We start from the raw sequence: 15,480 nt of genomic DNA, 5'->3' as shown, positions 1-15,480 counted from the left end.
CAGAACACGGGGATGGAGAGATGGCTTGCTGGCTGAGAGTACATGCTGCTCTTTCAGAATACTTGAGTTCAGCTCTCAGGAGATCACAACTATCTGCAACCCCAGCCCCAGAAGATCAGACGTACTCTCTTTACTTGCCATATATCCCCCCATCGTATGAGTAAAAAAAATAAAAGCAAAATCTTAAGATTGGTTCCAAAATAAAGAATTATGTGTTTGCTCAATAAAAATTATGGCTGCTTTTTATTTTTTATTTTATTTCTTTTTGAGTCTGAATGACAGGGACTCTGGAAATAAAAACAGGCAGGTACTGATTTTGACTTTCACCCAACAAGACCTCTGGGAGGGCCATGTATGGAAGGCACTGGCTCTAAGCACATGATAAAAAGAAACCAGTAAGCAGGCCATAACTCCTCTCTCTGCTCAGGTAAGACACAAACCACGGTCAGCAAGATTTGTCACTAATTTGCTATTCCAGCAAGTTGTACTTTGGAATACTTTATTTAAAAATGAGCCCTTCACATCCTGAATCCTATAATCTGGCTATCGACACTGTTCCTGGGTTAACCGGTTTGGGATGCTGTCTTAAAATACACACACACACACACACACACACACACACACACAAAATGAGTTAGGAATAATGGCAACAGAAGCAATGGCCAGCATCAACCTACCCTCTGATTAGAAACAGGAAGTGGCTTACGATTCTGGATCATGTGTGTGGCAGAAAAGTAATGCCCAGGGATTGGTGTGCAGCACTAAACACTGAGGGCAGATTCCACCGTGTGCTCTACTTTCCACTATGGTTGCATATCTAGCTTGACCAGGGAGCATCAAAGGGGAATGCTTATGATCCTTTGAGAAATTTATTTTGGGCACCACATGTAGGTTACATATACAATGGTCAGCAAACCTGAGCATACTCATTACTTAAGAGGATGGTTAAAACCCTGGAGATCCTGCTGAAGCAAAACATTCTGTTCAGTTCCTAAGTCATTTTCTGAATGTAGACAGACTTGCTAGTCTAGGATAGACCCTTCAGCACCAAGTTCCCAGGACAGAGTCCGGACCACCCTTTCATGAAGCCCACTCGTCACAAGGCCAACACCAGCCATCAACCAGTGGTGGCCCTGCTCTAATTGCTGATGAAAGATTGAAACGTGGTCGTGTCTCACAACTATTAAAGCCATCATGGACAGCCTGGGTTTGGGAAGAGACTCACATTCGCCTGCTCTGCATTAGAATGAGGGTGAAATGGTTTCTTTTTCTGCCTGGAGGCTTTTTGTTGGAGGGTTGGATTTTACACGCATATGACTGCGCTAATGTACAAGTAGTCGTAACAGTACAGCTGACAAGATGGGATGGAAGTAGAGCTTAGCTGTTGGGAGGGATAAAAGGCAATCCCTTCAGTGGCTGACTCCTGCATAAGACACCGAGATTCAGCACCAGGAACTTGGGGACAGTGCTGGGTTGGGCCACTGTTGGGGACATTGCTGGGTTGAGCCATACCAACTTCCTTCACTGCAGGTGAGCTTCAGCAGGGACTGCCCAGAGGAGCAGTAAAAGTTAATTTTTAACTGTGAACTCATCAGGAAGTGCTGACAGGCAGCTGCTCAGTGGTTCGGCTGCTCATTTACAAGTCCACACCCCCTGGGGAGGGCGTGCCAAACCAAGCCTGACCAGAGAGTGATCAACCTTTCTTCATCACAGCCAGGACAGCTCAGTGGGGCACGCTTGCATACGTGACAACTTCTTTGCCACCACACTCCAATCAATGTCCAGGAGCTGCTGTGATACCCAGGGAAAGCGTCACAGGTGAACTTCTATGGGTGGGGATATGTCTCTGCTGGTGAAGGGCTTTTCTAGCAGGGGCAAACAAAGCCCTGGGGCTGATCATCTGTCCTGAATAGAACCAGGTGTGTTGGTTGGGACATGCCTATCCTATAATCTCAGTACTTCCAGCGGTAGAGGCAGCAGGCTCAGAAGGTTATATAGTGAGGCTCAGGCCAGCTGGGCTACAGGAGCCCTGCCTTAAACTAGCAAGCAACAACAAAAAACAAGGACAACTTCAGTCCACTCATACCCACGATTGTTTTCTTATTAGTAACTATGTCAGAACCAACCCTCTGAGAGAGAAAGATGACATCATCTGTGATTACAAAACAGAAAAAAGGCTTTGGAGCATGCAGTCCTGTAGTAAAGAATGTGCCTGCAAGACACACGGCTATTCTAGAGCTAAGCCTAAAACTACTTTTTTTTTTTTCCCTTCTAAAAAAAAAACCTTCTTGAGGTTTAAAAGTTCACCTTGAGATGTGTTTCCCATCAGTTACAAGGGTAGGGAATGGTTAAGAGTTACTACATAAACAGACAGTGGCTGGACACAGATCCAGGATTTCATAAGCTCCAGCGCTGAGCCACAGCCCTGGACCCCAAAGGTGAGGCTTGAGGATTCCAGAGAGAACCACAGCAGGAGACATGCTGAGCACAGCATCTTGTCCTGGGCAGAGCCTGAGAGGAGCAACATGCTCTTCTGCACAGTCAGCATCAGGTGGACAGACACAGAGACAGCCAAGGTAGAATTATCCCTGGAGGAAGGAGTGCAGACAGGTTCTGAGCAGGCAAGGATGACTGTATACTTGTTTCAAGAGTGAAGATCAGCAGAGGTGGAGAGCTGTCTGAGGTGAAAGAAGGTACGAGTAAGGGATGGGGCAAATGACCAGTAGAATCGTGACGGCCACCAGAGCTCTGTGGGACTATCTTGAACAGTAGGAGCATGAGTGGGCTATGCTTACCACCAGTGTTGGTGAAGGGACTCTGGCATCACATGAAGGACAGTCGCTTAAGAGAGGAGGTATGTACAGGTAGCAATATTTGATTCAGTAACAAGAGCCTTGTGACCAATTTCGGGGGATGGGCTGGGGAAGTATAAGCAAACAGCTTGATGAGCAGGAAGCCTTGGGTTCTATCTCAAGAAAGGGCTGGGTGTGGGAGGAAAGAAAAGAAAGATTTGGGGGTAATAAAAGAATCAGGAGGCATAGAGAGAAAACATTACAGACAGAGATCAGGCAAAAACGAAACTCAACAGTCAGGACCAAAGGGCACAAACTCCTGTTTCTCAGAGCTAGAACAGAAATGCTTGCTTTGGCAGCACACATGACAGTATTGAGGTGAATTTCACAGTGGCTGTAGCCCATGTACAGGTCCGGCAGCATGGTCCCCAAAAGAAACTAAAAGGCTGGCCAGCTTGGCACCTGGCTCCAGGATTTGGCCCCAAGCTGGATTTCAGCCTGCCCCACCCCCGCTTCTGAGTGTGACTTGGCAAGTTAAGTCACTTCTCTGAGCTCCTGTGTTGTTTAGTCTCTCTACCCTTAAAATGCAGCTAAAAATAGCACCTTCTAGGATTATGGAGAGGATTAAGTGGGTTAGGGAAAATAATGTTCTCAGCAGATGTACACCAGTTTCAGCACGCAATGGCTGCTCAATGCCAGCTGCAGCAGGCTGCCCAAGGAAAGCTCTTCCCGTAAAGAAGTCATGGCCTGCATGTGCCTCACAAAGCCAAAAACAGGGCCCAGGAGCAGTGATGTCACCAAACAGAAACATGATGAGTAGAAGGAATGCAGGAGGACAGGTGTCCACAGGCCACTCAGCCCATCCCACCTCTGTTACCATGGAAACCCAGAGTAAGATGTCATCTTTCTTTCTTTCTTTCTTTTTTTTTTTTTTTTTTTTTTTTGATAAGGGGATTTCATGTAGTGTAGTATAACCTTGACCTTCCCATCCTTCTGCCTTCACCCCTCCTCCCCCCCCACCTTCACTCCTGGTAATGGGTCTGCATGTGTGTTCAATCTACATAGTGTGGGCCCACAGAGCCACATACCCAGATCCCTAAGTTCTCTTTTTCAAAGATGGTAAATAGTTACATAAGGAGAGATAGAGAGCCTGGGGGCGGGGAGCAGTTAATTACAATATAAGTATTATAAATATTATGGAAAGAGAGGGTTAGGAGGTGTAGCTGTCATCACCCTGTCAAACCACACCTCATTTAGGAGCGCCTGAAGATGCTGAGCTGCAGGAGTGAGTTAGGTCCCAGCTGAGTTCACACAGCAGCAGCATGTGCATTCCAGGTTGCCCTGCAGGAGACTGTGACAGCCCCAGAGCACCCCCTGTTGTCGAGGCACATGTGTGCCTACATGTGTGAATTGCCATGCAGGGAGAAAAAGAACTGTGCCTACATATGCCTCAGTGGCTGTTCACACTCTTTGAGTGAGAATTCTTGGCTTCTTTGAGGGAAGGATCCCACCTCATCTTCTGAATCTGATGCTTTGAATCATAGGGACACCCTCATATGGCAACTGTAGCATTACATCATGCTTGAATCAATCACCTCTAGAACATACAACCCTTAGACCTGGGGAGCTATGAAAAGCTCAACATGTGGGAATGCACAAGGCTAGGATACATTCTGTGCAAGGGAGAGCACAGAAGAACACATCTTTCATAACATGTAATAGACATGCAACATGCTACATAATGTGGAAAGAATACCCTGTAGGATGTCTGCTCAGTGCCAGGATACACATGTGCAAGGCAGATGTGGACAATGGGATCCTCTTCCAAAGGGGGCACTGGCATTGCCACAAATGGATTACTTCCTTCAGACAGGAGTGACTCACTTACCTGTCTACTGCTTGCTAAACAGATCTGGTTTCCTCAATACTTGCTGCCACTGACTAGATTTAAAAGAAGTTGACTGAGTGGGGAAGGAGAAGAGCGGAGCTTCTTAGGAAGTAGCTAGGAACATTGGCCACAGAAAGAGATAACATAGCAAAGGGAATTCTGGAAAGCCAGCTAAAGGAAGGTGCGCCCAAGGCCATCATCCTGAGGGCAAGAAGTGCCTGGTGATATAGGTCAGCTCAGGAATGCTGTAGGGAGTGCCATCCTGCTTAGTGTGATGATGTGCACTGGGATTCTGATGCTAGTGACTGTGATGTCTGTCAGCACCTGGCTCTGTAATGTCCTGCTTAGAAGGCTATGGCTTAGGGTATAAAACTCCACTTACAATTAATGATCCAGGAACCAGGGGTAGGTTTATACTGGCTTCTGAGCCAATGTTTGATGGCTGCTCTGAGGAGATGTTATGGCCAGGCACTCTTAACAGTCCCAGGGAGCTCGCTAGAGTTGCCCCAAAAGCTGTAGAAGAAACCTTAGGCACAGAGGTGGAAGTCAGGGAAGGAGTTATATGCTCAGATGGCTTCTGTTAGAATTCTTGGGTGCTGTCTGTATACCAGTCTGCCAAGGATACAGCAGGCAAAGAAGCTAACCTCGGCCATTGTCAACTTTAACACAAGGAAAAGGATAGATGTTCATCTTATCAAAAGGCAACAGCGAGTGGAAAGGAGAAAAGATACATTGTAACAAGAAGTGTGGCAGGAAGTGCCAATGTAGCAAAGAAGCAGTTCACAGTTTTAGATCCACCACCCTGCAAAGCAAAACTACCAGATTCAACAGTGTGTGTGTGTGTGTGTGTGTGTGTGTGTGTGTGTGTGTGTGTGTACTCTTAGAAAGGATATTCAGGTAGAGGGATAGAAAGAAAGAAGAGGTTCTGGTGACTAGGTGATGTCCAAGAGGAGGAGGTCAGAAATAAATGGCCTTCAGGGGTGTAGAAGAGGAAAACAGATCAGCATCACAGGTCAGGTGATGCTCTGGAGGCCATGACTAAGGTTTCCACTTGGAACTAGGTGATGTGGAAAGCCATGGGGGTTCGCTGATGGACTCACTACAGCTTCTAGCTTCCAGCTGCAATGGGCACTGTCCAAACCAGCAAGGGTACAGACTGTAGGCATGAGCCAAAAGATTGAAAATACTTAGGTCTTCTATTTCCACTCCCCAGTCAACTCCAAAAGTTGCCACATAGATACCTTGCAGCTTCCATTTTTGACTCTGGTCATTGACAAGCTTCTGTGGCCACAGTGAAACCAACAGGAGCAGATTTTCTGGGATAATAGACTGGGGCTAGAAGAAGCGTCTGTGTATTCACAAGCCAACTGTTTGATATAAGGATTGCTATCAAGAGTTGTCCCAAAGTTTTAGAGCTAATCAAGTGAAGAAGGGAGTCATGCAGAGAAAGGGAAGAGGCAGACACATACCTCAGGAACAGAGACCACATAATCTTGCAGCCACCAGCCCATACCCAAGCAAAAATGTCAAAGAGGGCACTGCCTATCCAGAGCTCAAAGGGATGCCCAAGCTTGAGGAATAAACTTGGGAGTCCTTTCCTTAGCCTGAGAACCCTAAGGCTCTGTTCCAGATAATACCTGCTCTCTGTGCTACTGAAAATGTGGAAGAAAATAGAATAGAGAAGGGAAAAAAGAGGCTGGAGAGATGGCTCAACCCTTAAAGGCAAGGCTCACAACCAAAGATGTAAGATAAGGTGAGAAAGGACAGGTCCTACAGAACCCCAGCACTAGAGTACTAGATGGCACAGGATTCGGAAGGAAAGCAAGCAGAGCAGACAGTAAGGCCGTGGGCCCACCATAGGCTAGGAAGAGTGAGAATATCAGAGTGGAGACAGCTGGAGAGCTTTGCAGAGCAGGGTCCGATGGAGACTTAGTGAAAAAGGGGAGTGGTGCAGTATATGGTTCCTTCAGGAGGATACCTGACATGCACAAGGCTCTGGCTCCAGGCCCAACATCACTTAAACAAGGCATGGTGGTACACAGCTCTCATTCCAGCACTCAGGAGGTAGTGCAGGAAGATCAGATATTCAAGGTCATTCTTGACCACACAGGGAGTTGGAGTTTAGCCTGGTCTACCTAAGACTAGGAAGGGCATGTGCAAAAATCAAGACAGCAAAAGAGTTTGCTGTGAAGAGAAGGAAAAAGAAGCAAGGAGTTGGAAGGGGAGGTACAGCTGAGGGATTCTCCTCCATGATGGAGGATGGTCGTAGGCAGCAGGACACTTCGGGTGATCAGCCAGGGAAGATGCAGGGTGAAGGAGAAGGAAGCATTAGTGACAGGGCCTGGAGCAGGCCAACAAGGGCCTGAGCAGCTCCAAGTTGCTCCCCATCACTGAAAGCATAAACAGGATTCCAGAACAACACAAAACTCAAGCATGAAGGCCAAGAGCAGGTCTCACAGCTGTTCAACGGCGAGGGGAAGCTCAACTTAATTATTTATTACATTTAATAAATAAGCAATTATTAAACATACATCAGGAAAAAAGCCATAAGTTAGTCAGTTATGTAGGACATCAGGCTTCCAGATACTTCCTTAAAAGTCCCTGGAGAAGACGAAACAATTACTTTGTATATTAATCTGTGGCTTGATAAAAACACATTTTGGAATAAGGTCTACTTGATCTATCACATTAAATGTAAAAGAGACAGGGCTTCCAATGGCACAGATAAAAGCGCCACACTGATGGGGAAGCTGCAGCTCCAGTCTCCAGTACATCTTTCAGCGGTGTGATAGCATTTATTTACCCTGCATTATTAGAAAGTGAATAGTCACTAGCCTTCAATTTTCACGTCAATTGCAGGGAAAAGATTCCATTTTCTACAGAGTCTAGGAATGAAATTGACTTAGCAACTCGGAACTGTCAAAAAAAAAATTCCTTTTAAAAACCAGTTTGCTTTATAGAGAGGACAAAGCAGGTGTCATCCTCCTCGTGTGGACATTTTATTTTCAACCCACACCGTATGTCTGCAGAGAACAACGGCTGCCAGCTCCGGATCACCTCACCTCTACATGCAGGCAGCTGTGGAGCCATCAGCCCCATGGGTGTTAGAGGACTCCATTTAAATGTTCTAATGAGAAGGACACTTGGAAAATACAGATCAGTCGCCTGATCTCATCACTACTAACAAGTCACTCTGATACTTAGTTTCTAGGGTTAAGAAACAGGAAACCCTGCCGGTTTGAATCAGAATTGGCACATACTAAATTGCCCTTGGAATTTACAGATTTAGAACTTAGTTAGAAAAAACCTCTCAGGTTTGGGCAACTAAAAAAAAAAAAAAAGGTTGTTCTCTGTCACAGGAACAATAAAAACAAACAAGTAATAAAAAAAACAATGAAAACATGTTTCAATTCTCATCCTTTCTTTCCATTTTAATGTGTCACTCTGTGTTTTGTTTATAGGGGTAGTTGTGTAAATGCATTTTCTCTTTTGTTTTGTATTTTATCTTTTTGAGACAGGGTCTCATGTATCTCAGGCTAGTTTTGAGCTTGCTACTATGTAGGCAAGGTTCACCTGCTCTTCCTGCCTGTCACACCTGAATCCTGGAATTATAAGCATGCACCACCAAACCCAGTTTAAGAAGTGCTAAGAACAACACCCAGAGGTTTGTGCAAGCTGGGCAGACAATCTACCAACTGAGCCACACCCCAGCTCTGTATTTTCACGTTTTAATTGCAGTCCTTGCATCTCAAGAAGAATACACAAGCCACCATCTAATTTCATCAATGTGGAACTGGTCCCTTTCACACAAATGGCAATTAGACCTTCACTCTGCCTCCTTAAGGTCAGGTGAGAGGGTCTTCCAGGATGAGGTGGAGACTTCATTTCCATAGAAGCAGCAGGGAAGTCAAGGCCTTTCCCACCCAGACTAACTCCAGGCAAATCTTTTCAGAAGGATTTCCATCTTCATGCCCATGTCTCATCAGGACACACAGCTCTAACATCTCAGAAGACAGAAGCAAGTGTATCTGAGACTCCCAGGAGCATGAATGATGGAGAGACGGAGAGTTACACCTTCTCACAGGGCAGCCAGCTTCCCCTTAAGCAGGAGACAGCTGTGCTCCACCACTTGGACACGGAACACTGGACCAGGCAGCTCTTCCTAAAACAGTCTGTACTGGCTGGTTTGTGTGTCAACTTAACACAAACTGGAGTTATCATAGAGAAGCCTCCCGTAAGGCATTTTCTCAATTAGTGATCAAGGCCTATTGTGGGTGGTGCCATCCCTCGGCTGGTAGTCCTGGGTTCTATAAGAAAGCAAGCTGAGCTAAGCCTGGGGAAGCAAGCCAGTAAGCAGCATTCCTCCATGGCCTCTGCATCAGCTCCTGTCTCCAGGTTTCTACCCTGTGTGAGTTCCAGTCCTGACTTCTTCTGGTGATTAACAGCAATACAGAAGTGTAAGCTGAATAAATCTTTTCCTCCCCACTTGCTTCTTGATTATGACATTTTGTGCAGGAATACAAACCCTGACTAAAGACACACTCCTTACTGAGTATGCCCTTCTCCTCTCTATGTTCCTAGCAATCCCATGGACAGGTGGGTCCACTTCAAGGCAATGGGAGAAGCTGCCAGTTTTGCCACCCTAGAAACTAACTCTTCTTGACTGCTTTTCTGTCTGGAACCTGCAACCCACTGAGGGACTGACACTTGCCCAGAGGTCCCTTCAGACCCAACCGTTTAGTTTCTGATCTTTGCACCTTGCATTTTATCCCAGATAGGGGGATAACTGCATTTACATTCCTCAGTTTAGTCCTGCTCCCTAACCCAGTCTGGGGTTCTCCCTTATTGCCAAGGTATGTGGGAGACAAAACTGGAACCCTTGTTGCTGCACTTCATCTTGGAAGCAGTGATTCAAACATTCAAATAGTATCTGTTCATGGCTATGCTCATCCAGAAAGAAAAAGAGATAATTAAAAAACACAAAACGAAACAAAAAACCTATGAGAGAGGGGGGAAAAAACCCCACATCCCTGTCTTCTGAAATAATTTAAACCCCAAAGCATGAAATCAATATTGAAAGTTCCAGATTGACTAAATAGAAATCCCTAAGTCATCCAAACTGATGGCATAAACAAAACTCATCAACAGCCACTAAGAATTCATTAAAAGTAAATTTATTGTTTGGATTTTAAAAACCTTTCTTTGAGACACGTTTCTTGTATCCCAGGCTGGCCTCGAACTCGCTATGTAGTGGAGGATGACCTTGAACTTCTGATCCTCCTGTCTCCACATCCCAAATGTTGGATTACAGGCATGTGTCACCACACCTGGTTTACAGGGTGCTGGGGATTGAGCCCACGGCTTTGTGCACACAAGGCAGTCACTCTAGACTGAGCCACAGTCCAGCCACCACACTTTTAAAAAACAATTGTGCAACTTGTGCTGCTCAAGACAGTTTGAGTCTGGTATGCTGTTCATCTCTTCTCCGGCTTCAGTTTGGCCAGGCTGGATGAGAAACATGTACAGACAGGTTAGTAAGCACAGTGGGTGAGCTGCTACATGTACTCGCCCTTCCCTGAAAGGCGCACGATGGGTCATTCACACCATTCCAGTGAGGTTTGAGATCTGACCTTGTGATCATAAGTGATGGTTTTCTAAAGAGCAAGCTCTGGCGTTGCATCTGATGTCACCCCAAACAATGTCCCAAACACGGTTACCCGTGTTCTTTTCCAGACCCAAATCAAGAAGTATCACCAGTTCTGGGTGACCGTTTTAACTGTAATTGCAGGATAAAATTTTATTAAGATTCCAGCAGCAGTGAGCTGACTCACTGAGTAAAGGTGCCTGCTACCAATCCTCGTGACCTAAATGACACCCCGGGACTCACACGGAGAGAAGTGACTCTCACAAGTCTTCCTGACTTGTATATTTAAGCCACTGAATGCATGCCCACACACATGTGCACATATAAAATAAATACATTTTAAAGAAAGACTGAAGCGTTACTTTTGCTCTTTTTTTCCCCATGGTTATAGCTTGTTCAGGCTTATAAATCTCAGCTGGACATGGAAGTGCCCACCTACCATCCTAGCATTAGAAAAGCAGAATCAAGGGCAATCTGGGAGAGATTCCATCTTACAACACAATAACAGGTTCAGAGACACTGAAACTTAGCACCCATGTAAAAGGCTGGGCTAGACTGTGCAAGCCAGTAATCCCAGTGCTGAAGGAGAGAAATAAGGATCTTGGGGCTGATTTAGTCTGGCTAAAACAGCAAGCTCCTAGTCCCAGTGAGAAACCCTGTCTCAATATAAATATTGAGACAGTGATATAGAGAAGCAGTTGAGCAAGACACTCAGTGCTGGCCTTTTGGTTCTGTATGCACACACAAAGGGAGATTCTCCCCCTCCCAACTTCACACACCACACAGGCACACACCATATATGCACGCACCCACCAGAACTTACCTACATGCCCACACAAAACTAAAAAAAGAACACAAAATGTAATAACATGAAGAGACACGCATAGTCAGGTCATTTCTAAGAGTCCTCAGCTGAGGAGAGCTATGATTCTCAACGGTCAAATAAAGCAATATCAAACTGACAAAAAGGGCATGTCCTTTAAAATTATTATCTGAAAGGCAGGGCTTTACCGTCTTGTTGGTAATATCATTGACAAGATTGAGACCAAGGCTGAAATGTTGTTCAAAATGCTGCTGCTGCCCCTAAAGCCTCAAATGGAACTCATATGACCTCTGACCTCCCTCCTTGTTCCATCTACAGTGAAACCCCAGGAAGGAGCAGAGTTCTCAGAAGTGTTCTATATTGTAGAATCTGAGACTCTCAAACTTTCCCTGGGTTTGGTTGGCACTCTGTACTGAGGACAATTATACTCAGGTACCCCTCTTGGGTCTCTTACACATGAATCCATCTGAATGACAGCAGGGGAGGCCTTTTGAGTCGAAGAAGATGCCGAGTATATGAGACATCCACACAAACACAAGGCACTTCGAATTTGCTAATGGAGTCTTTATCGATTTAGTCACTTAAACCTAGCACAAGGCAGCTGGCTTTCATAACTGACACACTCCAAAACTGACAAACTGAAGAGGGATTCGTATGACTCAAACAGTTGTCCTTGGAGCTGTTTGTCAACAGTTAAAGCATATTTGTAACCCTTCAATATAAGAAATAGAAAACTATATGGCCAGGATGCATAGTGTGTGTGTGTGTGTGTGTGTGTGTGTGTGTGTAAAAGTATGGGCAGAAAAGAGCTATGAGTCTCCTCATTGTGAAGGAAAACTTACCATTTCATTAATTAAACAGAACAAAGAACTTCTATGTGGCTGCATCAAGTAAATTAGACTCCTGAACTGGGGAAATGGCTCAGAGGCTGCAGTATTTGCTCTATGAGCACAAGGACCAGAATCCAGATCCAGAGTACCAGACTCCATGTAAAGCCAGATATAGCAGTGTCCATCCATAATCCTAGTGCGCATATGGCAAGATAAGAGGCAGAGACAGGAGAGTCCCCAGAAGCTCCCATGCCAGATGTGTGGGCATATGCAGTGGTCAGTGACAGGAGACCCTGCCTGAAGCAAGAAAGTTGACCGCTGACCCTTAAGATTGACCTCTGACCTCCATGTGAACCTAACCTTCCTCAAGACCTCTGACATCCCTGCCTTCTTCATTTTCCCTTTTTGTTATCTTTACCACAAGATAGCAAAAAGAAGCAACACAGAGACACACAGCTGCACTGTGACTCCGGCACAGGCTGCCCTATCTGAAACTCCGCCAACTTCGGTTACTTACATGCTGACCTGGCTTTTAAAGTGCCACCTACAACTAAGGGCACTGTGTGTTAGTCTCACTCAAAGAATACAGAGAAAAGAAGAAACTCATTAAGAATGTACTGCATTAATTCATATTTTTGAGTTTATTGTTAGGGTGCTTTCCATATTTTACTTAGAAATAGCTGAGAGGAGTTAACAGAAAACAGTCCAGGTTACCTTACATGGATAGTTGGTTTTCAAAACATCAGAAGTCCATAGAACTGATGCTACAAATATTTATATATTAATGTTCATATTGATTAGAGACCTGTCTGCTCCTGACAGCTTCCTGTCGTGGATTCTAAGAAAAAATTGAGCATCCTTGGAGTTACTCCAGTTGTGTGGTAACAGCCACTAGGCAAGAATTGCCTCTCTCCATCTACAGACAAATTACTGTCCAGAAAAGGACACACATGCAGAATAGTCGACTGATTATATCTGCCTAGACAGAGTAATCAGCCCTTAATAATCCTGCATCACCAAGGTTTGTCAGATGATTCTGGGCCAGAAGGCTGAAGATTTGATGCTCCAACGTTCGGTAGTATAGGGGCTTTTCAGGTGTTCAGAGGTCTCTATAAATTGGCTAAGTTTTAGAAGCTATGCTTTGTGCTTCCCACAATTATAGTTAACTCAGTCATTCTGGATTTCTGACGGGGTTGAAAACTTATAGCTATTTACCATAAGAGAAAAGATTTGAGTGGATGGTCGGCAGCTGACATTCTTCCTAAAGCCAGGTTCAGAACTAAATGTTTTAGTTAGGATAGATGACAGAGGTGCTGGTTAGTCAACAAAATGATGGACTGGGTATTAAGACTATCTTGTACCTCACTGGTACAAATTGGCATAATTATGCTCTAATTGTATTTTGAGAGAAAAGTTTTATTTTAACAGGAAGGGTGATGTGTAGGAGGAGCTAAGGTAGGAGGAGTACTGAGAGGAAGAAAAGGAGTAAGAAGAGGAGGAGAAGAAGGATAGGAGAAGCTAGGTGATGAAAGAGAGAAAGAGGGGGGAGACAGGGAGGCAGGTATTCATGTATCTCCACCAGTCAAAGATAGTTGTTATATCTAGGTCGGTCAGTGGGTTACACCTCTGATTGAACAATTCCAAACTTATAACGCTTATGATTAACATTATTTTAAAAAAATGTATAAATGCAAAAAGGAAAAGGGGGCATGGGATAGGGGTTTTCTAAGGGGGGGGGATGGGGAAAGGGGATGGCATCTGAAGTGTAAATAAAATATCTAATAAAAAAAAAAGAAAGAAAAAAGAATGTACTGCATTTAATATGGCGTTTAGGGGGCTCAGGGGGTAGGAGAATACCAAAAAGCAAGAGGGTTGCATAGTCTCAAATCCTTAATCCATCAAGTGCAGAAGGCCATTGGAAATGCTTGAGAACTTGGAGTTGAACAGATGTCTCAGTGGTTAGAACCACCTGTCGCCCTTGCAGGAGACCTGGAGTTATATTCTCAGTACCACATGGGGGCTGAAAACTTTCCATAACTATAATTAGGGATCCAGGAAACCTCTTCTGACCTCCATGGGCACCAGTTCACGCATGGTGCACATACAGAGATGCAGGCAAAATGTAACACATGAGATCAATCTTTAAAAAAAAAAGTCAATAAAACGTTTGAAACTTCTAATGAGGCTCCGGGAATTCTAATAACAGTGGGAAGGAAAGGTAATCTCTCTCTCTCTCTCTCTCTCTCTTGCTCTCTCTCTCTCTCGCTCTCTCCACACACACACATACATACACATACATACACACACACACACACACACACACACACACACACCCTGTTTCATGTTTAAAGACTATGCTTAACTCATTTGTAAGGAGCAGGACTAGGCAGGCTTCAACAGGAAAAGGCTGAAAGGCTGAAGCAGCAGGTACACACTTAGAATTCATCCACACCCCAGGCAGAAATGATGCTGCAATCCTACCCAGAAACACATTTGTACTCTACCTTGTGGAGTGAGACCAACCCTGTTTTTGAGAGATTCCTTGGCCTCCCTACTGTGTGCGCCCAAGACGGTTGATTTAGAGGCCTGTGATATGGCTGTCCACAAGCCAGGCGGGGCAGTACGATATAGCCTGAGGCACACAGTATGTAGACATGCCTAATGTTAGTCATCTCAGAGGCAGAGATCATATACAGTAAGATAATTAGAAAGTGGTGAACTTTGAGCCTTCGTTACCTTTGATTGCAAAATATATTTTTTTTGTTTTTTTTTTTTGTTTTTTTTAAATAATGTTTGTACTTAACAGCTGTTTAGCATAGTTCCTCGAAAGATGAGCAGTGTGAGCTAACTTCACAAGCAGCCAATTCCGGGTGCCCATGAAAGCTTAAGTGCCTGGGATTGTCTTCCTAGCTCTTCTAAAACACTGGGAGAATGTGAACTCGATTGTACAAAACAAAATAAAAACCTTTAGTGCCATTATGTATAATTCGATTTTCATAGTTTTGTAGGCTTTTGAATTTCCATATGGGCCAACTTCTTTGTCTCAAAGCTGGCTCTCACTACAAGCAAGTCTATGGGTTCAGAACGGGACAACATTTCACACAGTTCTTGCCATGATGCTCAGCAGAGAAAGCCGCTCCCCAGGCTCCACATCCCTTCCACTGACCCTCAGTAGAAGACACACTATCCCTGGAGCTTCAAGCTGCAGACAAAGAACACTTATAATTATGGTAGTCCTTTGAAGCTGGAACTTCATCTGTTATTTCCCATAAAGGACAGGGCCCTGAACCTATCATGTGAGTTCTGGTGATGAAAGAACATGAATATACTGTTATTAGTAAGACCTTCAGGGGAGAGCTGTAGACAGAAGTGCACCACAGGCTTGGGGCCAGTGTCCTCCATATTTTCTTGTCTAACTGAGAAAGACAGCAGTGCAGATTCTCAAGATGTTACTGATAGGTGGCAGCCTCATTACCGTGTATTGTGCGGGTGCCAGCTCATGA

At 44.8% G+C, this 15,480-nt stretch overlaps 1 protein-coding gene and 1 long non-coding RNA gene across 12 annotated transcripts in view; one reads left to right on the top strand and one right to left on the bottom strand.

The window, feature by feature from the left end:
• Positions 1-15,480, bottom strand: part of Pard3 (par-3 family cell polarity regulator) — a 551,101-nt gene that overhangs the window by 172,510 nt on the left and 363,111 nt on the right. For 2 of the 11 annotated variants that reach the window (XM_034522103.2, XM_076916068.1), the window contains exon 20: positions 9,839-10,185. The exons of the other annotated variants lie outside the window; for them this stretch is intronic. In XM_034522103.2, the coding sequence (XP_034377994.2) occupies positions 10,155-10,185 (31 nt within the window). In that variant the 3' untranslated portion in view covers positions 9,839-10,154. Of the gene's footprint in view, positions 1-9,838; positions 10,186-15,480 lie in introns of those variants that run through there. 11 annotated transcript variants of the gene reach the window in all.
• On the top strand, positions 1,665-9,165 carry LOC143435026 (uncharacterized). The gene is made up of 2 exons (XR_013104996.1): positions 1,665-1,818; positions 8,633-9,165. It is a non-coding gene; the product is annotated as an uncharacterized LOC143435026 (long non-coding RNA).

Source organism: Arvicanthis niloticus, chromosome 18 (genome assembly GCF_011762505.2).
Source record: "Arvicanthis niloticus isolate mArvNil1 chromosome 18, mArvNil1.pat.X, whole genome shotgun sequence".
In the NCBI taxonomy this organism is placed as follows: domain Eukaryota; kingdom Metazoa; phylum Chordata; class Mammalia; order Rodentia; family Muridae; genus Arvicanthis; species Arvicanthis niloticus.
Note: the sequence above shows the minus strand (reverse complement) of the source record. Positions and strands in the feature narration are given on the sequence as shown.